Source organism: Mandrillus leucophaeus, unplaced genomic scaffold, assembly GCF_000951045.1.
Source record: "Mandrillus leucophaeus isolate KB7577 unplaced genomic scaffold, Mleu.le_1.0 Scaffold175, whole genome shotgun sequence".
NCBI lineage: Eukaryota > Metazoa > Chordata > Mammalia > Primates > Cercopithecidae > Mandrillus > Mandrillus leucophaeus.
This window is the reverse complement of record NW_012101754.1, coordinates 2030692-2039810: the sequence shown is the minus strand read 5'-3', so window position 1 is coordinate 2039810 and position 9119 is coordinate 2030692. Positions and strand designations below refer to the sequence as shown.

Below are 9119 nucleotides of genomic sequence, written 5' to 3'. Positions count from 1 at the left end.
AAGTCAGTTGATTTCAGCTTAAAAATAGATGTATACATCAATGGAACGGAGTCTAGAAACAGACTCACACATATATGGCTAACTGATATGTGACAAAGATGCCAAGGTAATTCAATGGGAAATTATAGCCTTTTAAATTAGTGATGTTTGAACAAATTGTACACACACACACACACACACACACACACAACCTTGACCCTTCTCTCATACTATACACGAACATTAAATTGAAATGGATCACAGACCTAAATATAAGAACTAAAGCTATAACAACTGTAAAACTTCTATAAGGCAACATAGGGTAAAACCTTTGTTACCTTAAGTTAGACAAAGATATCTTAGATGTGATACCAAAAATACAACCTGTAAATGAAAAAAATGCTGAGTTGGTTCTTATGAAAATTAAAAAGTTTTGCTCTTCAAAAGACTATTACACACACTGGGCCAGGTGCGGTGGCATGTGCCTGTAGTATCAGCTCCTCAGAAGGCCGAGGCGGGAGGATCACTTGAATCCAGGAATCTAGCCTGGGCAACATAGCAAGAAACACACTGGGAGAAAATATTTGCATCACACACATCTAAAAAACAGCTTGTACCCAAACTCTCACAACTCAAGACAGACAATCCAACAACTGAAAAAATGGGCAAAATATCGGAATAGAAACTTTATCAAAGAAGATATGCAAATGTCTAGTAAGTTCATTATTTACTGGAGAAATGCAAATTAAAATGAGATACTGTATCACAACCAGTAGAACGGCCAAAGTTAAAAAGGTGACATCATCAAGTGCTGATGAGGATGTATGAAGCTTGCAACTCTCACACATTGCTAGTAGGAATGTCAAATGGTACAGTCATTTTGAAAATGGTCTGCTAGTTTCTTACAATATAAAAAGAAATATACCATGTCTCAGCAATTTCATTCCTAGATTATCTATACAACATTACTTGAAAAGATATGCCCAAAGACTTGTAAACAAACTTTCACAGCAGCACAGCAGCATTATTCCTAATAGCCTCAAATATAAACAATCCAAACATCCATCAACTGGTGAAGGAACAAAATGTGGTACATCACACAACACAGTATACACAGCAGCAACACGGAATGAACAGATACACCCAAAGTGGCTGAAACTCAAGAACATTACACTGGGCAAAAGAAGACACAAAAAATTAAAAACTGTGATTCCACGTATATGAAATTTCCAGAAAAACGATAGGATTAGCAGTTCACCGGCTGTCTGGGGCTAGGGGTGAGAATGGAGACTGGCTACAAACGAGCTTGAGGGAGTTCTTTCAGAGGATTCGCAAGTGCTAAAAACCCAGACCGTGCTGATGGCTGCATTCTAGACATTAAACTGCACACTTGAAATGGTTAAAGTTTATCATACGTACATTACACTTCAATAAAGCTGTTAAAAACCCCATGGTTTGTCCCAAATGTTATGCAAATTTTCTTTCAAATCCTAGATCTTTCAAATACACAATGTAGAGGAATCTACTAAGAAAATTAAAGAAATGAAACTCGTTCCTTTAAATCTCTTAAACTTTTCACATTTCCAGGGCAAAAGAATATGATCATATGCTTATTTTGTAAATCAAGTGTCCTTTTAGAATGGCTGAATTGATTAGTTATCTTTTTCTTTACATTATTACAGAAGATTTTAAATAGATGAAAGTAGACGAACTGTATATTTTAAATACGTGCAGTTTATTATATGGCAACTATAGCTCAATATTCTGCTAAATAAGTGTATTTCAATTCATGGAAAACCGTGGTTAATCTAAACCATTACTTTCTCTGCTCTCATATTAATTTGAATCAAATCAGACAAATCATTCCTTTTGTAAATTCAGCTTGTATCTATACAAGATACATAATAACAATACTATCATATCTAAAATTTTATATTAATACATTAAAATATGCAGTGTTCAAATTTCCAATTGTCTCATAAGTGTCATTACATTTATTTTTAGTTTCAATCAGAACCCAACCAGGTCCAAATTTGGTTAATTAGTTATGTCTCTTAAATCTGATCCTCCCTTCATCTTTTTTTTTTTTTGTAGAATTTCATACTACTGCATTATGCAGACTGCATCATTAGTGTCATTTAACTTGTTCCTCAATCCTCTGTTGTTTCTGTAAATTTTACATCTTAATGACTCAGGCTTGAAACCATCTAGCCCAAGCCCAACTTAGATCTGCCAAATTCCAGGCAAGTAACACTTACTAGTGAAAATAAATTATTGTAGACAGCTGAGTTTTGAGGTAGCTTAACTTTTAAAACCACACATAAACTGAAATTACAAAATATATTTTCAGTTGCTTTGTATTCTATTTGCATTTTGGGTAAGACCTGGCCGATTCTAGAGTGAATTTGTTTGACATGACTGAGTAAGCACGCAACCCTAGCTGCACAGTGAAAACCTGACAGCTGGCACTGACACTGACACTGGACCTGTAGTTATACATGTTTGTCCTTCGAGAGGACTCGGCTTGAATTCATTACATACTTGCTGATGTTTGAAATCCTCTCACAAATCAGGGGTTCTAAATGAAACTAAAACAGTACATTTGCAGAACTGAGTGCAGAGATATTTTGCAGCAAAGTGCTGGCAGGTACTGCACCATCACATCCTGACCTGGCTCTCGGTACCAGGAGGGCAGGTGGAAATTCTGCTGATTGGGATGCCCAAGAACCCTTCATGTTAGAGCATCACTTACATCTTCCTCTTCTGGTTTTCAGGATTTTACTTAGTCAGCTACCCTTTCTCAGTTTACCACCCATGACTACCGATAAATTTTTCTCCCCTTGGTTTACTATGTTAACACAGACTCAGGCTCATGAAGTTCAGTTTCTCACTTTTTCATTCCTCAGAAAATTCTCTCCATTCAAGGTTTTCTCCCCTTCCCCTTTTGGGGAGACAGCAAGGATCCCTCTTACCTATCTCCCTATGAAGGCTTCTCTGACTTAGATCCTAAAGGGCAAGACAAAGACATATGTATTCTGAATGCTGGGTTGTTGGGAGGACAGAGAAGGAAACACAGTGGAGGCAAAGACTCAGTTAATTCAAATGAAGTAATTTTCTAGTTGGAACAGTCACATTGATTCAACACCATGATTTTCTTAAGGAGATTCATGAGGGTCAAGTGATTTGGCTTGTCAGTACTTGAGCCAGGATGAGACAGCAGAGACCCAGGCTGTGGCTTCCAGTCATCCAGTCCCTGCACATTTCATTAGAGCTGGGGGTGGAGAAACGGTTTGAGATTTGTGGTGCCTAAGAGGAGGAGCAGGTGGGGCTCTTCTGGGGTAAAGAGAAGTTCTCCCAGGAAGCAGGCTAACATGAGGAAGGAAAGAAATCCCATGAGATGGCAAAACTCCTCCCAGTAACAATTGGGAACTGCCTCTTCTTATTGGAAAGGGGCCACAGAACTAGTATTGGGCACATACTATGTACTGTGTCTAATGGTTCTTTAAAATGTTATTTTTACCTAGTTTTTTCAATTGTTTTCAGTGGGTGTGCGCAAACATTGGCTACTATGACCAGAAACAGGAAAACTGCTTGACTTTTTGAAGTACCATCCTACTGCTTGTATTATTTTTAATGTAATCACATAGAAACAGTAATGATTTTACTGAGGACATCTTCTGGAGCTTACTTGGGTCCACTTGTCACCACAGAAATGCAGAATGATCCAGACAGGAAACAGGAGCTAACATGGCAGCTTTGTATAACTGCCTCCAGTTACAGGAGTCATAAATGAATAGGCATGGCTCTGTTTCAATACAACTTTATTTACAAAAACAGGCAGCAGTCCAGTTTGGGTTAAAGGGCCAAACGTTACTGATTCCTGCTGTATGTAGTACTTACCTAAAATAGCAAAACCTGGGTTGTAAAGCAAGGTCTGTAATTTAATTTCCAACAGGTGATCAGCAGTATAACCTTGGGAAGTCATCCTACCTTTACTGAGCTTCTCCATTCTCTTACTGGACTAGACCTATACAAATGGGGACCTGTATGTCTGTGCAGGTGACAGTCTGAGTGTGTGAGAGAGAACATGCATGTAGCTGTTCACGGATGGACTTCAGACCCTACATAGCCCAGAAGTTGTAAACAATATGCTTATACATGTATTTATGTTTCTCATAAAGGCTCCAACACTTTCATGAGATACAGCAAAAACAGGAATGACTAGATAGGATTACTGGTAGGCCTTTTGCAGCAGTAAATTTTAAGAGAACAAGATAAAAAAAATACACACAATTTGCCATTAGATAAGGGATCATAAACTTAATACTACTTGTGTCTGTTTATTTGGTGGAGGAATGACGAGAGATGCACATGTAGTAGCCAAAGATAAAAATAATAAAAAAGTTAATCACACAAGAATTGGAAATATATTCAAATAATTGTAAGCCTATAAGAAACACTGTAAAATAGATTACCTTATGTTTAATTTTTTGTCTATGTATTTAATGTATTATTTGTTACAACCCCAAATTTTATTTATGAAAAATTAAGACCAACTTTAAGAAGCTTCAATATTCACTTTTATTATTTATAAAAAAAAAAATTAAGGTACCAGAGTGCATATGGTGTACTGTGATCTTGGTTTTGCAAATTTATTCAAGTGTTTTACATTATTTCAATTTTAATAAACATATCATATGTGTATCTTTACAATACCTGATAAAGATTCAGCTGTCTGGCACTTACACATGTATTCATAGAGTTCATTCTGATGCTCTGAACTTATAGAGGATGTGAAAATGACTTGCCTATAATTACCCCAAGATGAAGCAATTGCCACTCATTTGTGCTGGTTCTATTTTTTCCCCTTAACTGAATGTAAACATTTGCCAAAAAGAAAAAAAAAAAATCTGGAAATGAAGTTCTGTTAATTTTTAGTCCAATAAATAATTTTAGCTACGCTTAATGTAGCTTTTTTAAGGCCTTCATACAATTGAAAAAAATTAAAGTTGAGCATGTTAAAACCCTGTTCATTTATAAAATAAAAAATAGAACTTTACAGGTTTGCAGTTAAAAGTTACCCTCCAAAACCTATCATGCATGTCATAAGCTGCAACCCAACTCGAAGTCCTCTGTGCTGGCAGGCAGGGCACATCCCTGTGCCAGCAATGTGAGGCATTAAGAAAACATCATGATGTCAGAGGTCTAGATTTACATGTATTAAGCCACACGTCAGTGAATTCTCTGATAAATACACGTCATTTTAATAATCAGTATTGGATAGTGGATGAAAACATGCATTAGACTAAAAATGCCACAAATTTGTTTTTATATCCATTCACTATAAAACTTCCTTTTTTAAAATTTAAAGTCTTGTTTCCTATTTTAGAATACGCAATAATCGGGAGGATACATGATGGGGAGCCAGTTTTCAGTAAAAGATGCACAATGGGTCCATCCAAGTAACTTCATCAGCTACAACAAAATACAATAATATATTATTATAAAGGAAGTGACAGATTTTTAAGCTCAGTATTTAGAATAAATTCTGTATTAAATATTTAGTAACAGTAAGGTAGTAGCATACAGAATCTTCCTTGCACCAACTGTCACACACCCACTGATCTTTCTTCCCACCAACCAACTTTTCTTACTGTCAACCAACTTTCCTACCAACCAACCTATTCTTCTCATCATTATCTCTACCAACTGTCCTTTTCCCTCTTTCCTATTAACCTGTCTTCCCTTCTTCCTTCCAACTTACTTGGTCCTTTCCTTCCTACCAACCTAACTTCCTTTCATTCATTTTTTTCTGAGTAACTATCATGTCAAACACTGGGAAAACAGCATGGAACAAATTCACCTCCTACTTTCAGGAAAAACAAATAATAAGCAAATTAACAAATGAATAAACAAGTAGTAAGATATTTATCAGGTGTACAGTAGACATAATATTTGATACAATATAAACTAACTGGGGAGTTAGATGGTTAAGAAAGAATCTCTATGGAGGTGACACTTAAGTGGAGTTTGAATGACAAGAAGAAATTTGTGTGAAAATCTGGGAAAGACATTCCATCTAGCCGGAGTAGTTAGTGCTGAGGTCCTTTGGTAGGAAAAGGTGTGGTTGTTTCTGCTAAGCAGAGATGCTGGTGTGGCAGAAGCAGAGTTTATATGGGCAAGTGTGATATGAAATAAGTCTGGAGAGGTAGGTAGGGGCCTTATGGACCACAGGGGACAGTTTGGATTTTATTCCAAATGTGATGGAGATTCAACAGCAGGTGTCAAAAGCCATCTTTTCCAGCTGCTGCGTGGAGAATAGGCAGCGGGAGCGGGGCAGAGTGGAGGGCACACAAGTTAAGAAACACTCCCTGATGTGAACGTCGGCAGGGATCACCGGCTTTACAAACCTAAGTGCTCACGGATCCGATTCCACATGATGAGAACCACATTAGACATATCAACACCTGGCTCCAGAAAGAGTTCTCTTAATCTAGTCAAAGATCTGGAGGAGCTCATTTAAAATGTCCTGCAATTTGGACTGACTGGTGAAGGTAAACAAAAAGCTCTAAGAGTAAATATGAATATATCTTACTCTAATTATCAAACATTTTCAGAGGAACCTACTGGTCAGTTTTACATCCAAAGCGTACCTTACATATAAAGTATAATTAACCTGGACTTGCCCTTTAGCTGAATCTGCTACCACCAAACTCCCCTGCCTTAACGTATCCTTTAGGCATAAACCAATTATGCATGTACAAAGACGAGGTCAGACTAAACTGACTTCTGTAGAATTCAGCTAATTTTTTTTACTTGACAACTAACTTGTGCAGAAAGTTCAACTACAGAATTTCTCTGCACATAATATGATACATGGTAAAATAATTTTAAAAATGCCTACCATCTCAAATGAAGAATAAAATCAAATATAAACTCCAGAAGTTCAACCATTTTAGAGTTGAGGCAACGTGCATTTAAAAGGAATTGTTTCCTTCATAAAGAAAAACTGGCTTCTACTTTTACAAAATTCAAAATGCATTTGCCCTTGCTGAAAACATTTGAGGCTAGTATCAGTTTTTCGGATAGCAGTGAAAAGTGTTTTTAAAATTTAAATAGCTTATTGACTGTCTCTCATGTATTTATTCTATAGTTCACATTATGCTAATTAGTGTAATAACTGGTCACAATAAAACCATGATTTCTATATCACAATCCTAATCCTTTCTAGTTATCTTGTCACTATGCAATATCAAAGTGATGCTTAACAGTGACATTTTAAGTATCACTTACTTGAATACAATTTTTCCAGTTTTCTTTTGTTGGTTTTTCTTCCACAAGTTTAGTTGCAAATTTAAGGCCTCTCCCATACATTTTATTTACTAATGCATGTTTATATGCAAATGTCAAAACCTACAATGTAAAACATGATAAAGCTTGTTTATAAAATAATTTACATTTTAAGGCATTAGTTTTAACAATAAAATTAAGGCTTTAACAGAAGTGTAGCTTTTGAAATGAGTATGGTATATCGAGTACATTTTTAAACACTTGTAAAAAGATAATTAGTGTCTTCAAAAGAGCTGAGTATTCCACAGAATGAACCATTTGTTTTTTAGGAAGAAAACTAATACGAGAAATTATTAGCTGTGGAAATCCACTTAAAAATACCTTTTCATGCATAAGAAACCAGAGCTAACATAAATAATTACAAAGACGCAAATCAGGATAGAAATACAAAATGCAGAGTCAGTATAAACTGCCAAAATTCCAAATGAGGATAGAAGTCAAAAAACAAGTATTAGATTATATAAGCATGGATTCTTTGGTACAAGTTTTTACCTGTAATTACTGCATCTGTCAAATATACTTATAATCATTTATATATATTTTTGGTCTCTACTGTGGAATGTGGAGAATGTACTCAAAGAAAATCCTATGACACTGATTTGTATTCTAAAGTATTTAACAATCGTTGCCATAAACACAGTAAACAGGTAATAGAATGCATGACCCCTAATATAGTAGTAGTATTGCAAAAATAGAATGATCTAAAACAATTTTATTATGATGTTCATCAAGTGTTTGTCAATCTCTGTTAGATTCCTCAAAGACAAAAACCAGGTTCTTATTCATCTTTATGCTTCCAGTGGTAAGCAGTGTTTGGCACATAGCAGGCCTTCAATAACTGTTCCCTTGTTTGTTCGCAGTAATAGCAAATATTGTTGGGGACACTGCATGTACTTGACACTCACTCATCACAGCCTAAGGCAGGTCATGCAGATAAGAAACTAAGGTATCACAATTTAGTAAGTTGCCTAAGGTCACATATAAAAGTGGTAGAGACAGGAGCCAAACTCAAGGGGTTTAATTTCAGATTCAAATTCCTGACCTCTGCTGCAATACTGGCTCTTTCAGTTTCCCAAATATAACTGAGTACCTTCTATAAATGCACAACCGTACTGTGCTGGAAAAATCTGAAGCATATAAGAATTTTCTTCCCACTTCCAGGGTCCTTTACTGCAAATTACCAGTTAATTCTGAGAACAAGCATCTGTCTACTAAAACAAAACGATGGTCTGTGATAAGTGAAGGGAATCCTACTGACTCCATTTACTTTATTTTCTTTATTTTCACAGGAAAAGAAGATTAATGACTTGTATAATCTCTATTGCAAGAATTATAGTAGAGACCTAAAAGAAATTAACAATGTTTTTGTAACCAAAATCCAAAAAAGTTCATCAACAATGCTTTTCCGAATTGGGTTTTAAAACTGATTAGCTACAAATCAAGATGATAATTATTTAGAAGTTCAAGAGTTTTGAGGAAAATAAGTAACATCTAAACTAACCAGTATGCCCCCTCAACCTGCCCCCAATCTTCTACCACCAACAAATTAGCATATAAATAGAGAAGGGTAGGCCTGAAGGCATTTTCTAGAAGACTTTCTTAATTTAGCTACATACATAACTGGTTTAACTAAAAGCCTACTACATATATTCTCAAACTTTTTAAAATTATCATGGTTTAGCAGCCAGTTTGCAGGCCCATAAAATAATGTTTTTTTAAAAAAGGTGAGACAAACACGAAGTACTATGCTAAACATGTCATATTCAGAGCCCAGCTTAACTCTTTCCATT

General features: G+C 35.7%; 1 protein-coding gene across 3 annotated transcripts in view; it reads right to left on the bottom strand.

Annotated features, from left to right (window-relative positions):
• Positions 1 to 4536: 4536 nt before the first annotated feature.
• Positions 4537 to 9119, bottom strand: part of TPP2 (tripeptidyl peptidase II) — an 83062-nt gene continuing 78479 nt past the window's right edge. For 2 of the 3 annotated variants that reach the window (XM_011977225.1, XM_011977224.1), the window contains 2 exons: positions 7273 to 7392; positions 4537 to 5454 (listed from right to left, as the gene is read on the bottom strand). In XM_011977225.1, the coding sequence (XP_011832615.1) occupies positions 5365 to 5454; positions 7273 to 7392 (210 nt within the window). In that variant the 3' untranslated portion in view covers positions 4537 to 5364. The remainder of the gene's footprint in view (positions 5455 to 7272; positions 7393 to 9119) is intronic. The other variant, XM_011977222.1, reaches the window with a different exon arrangement.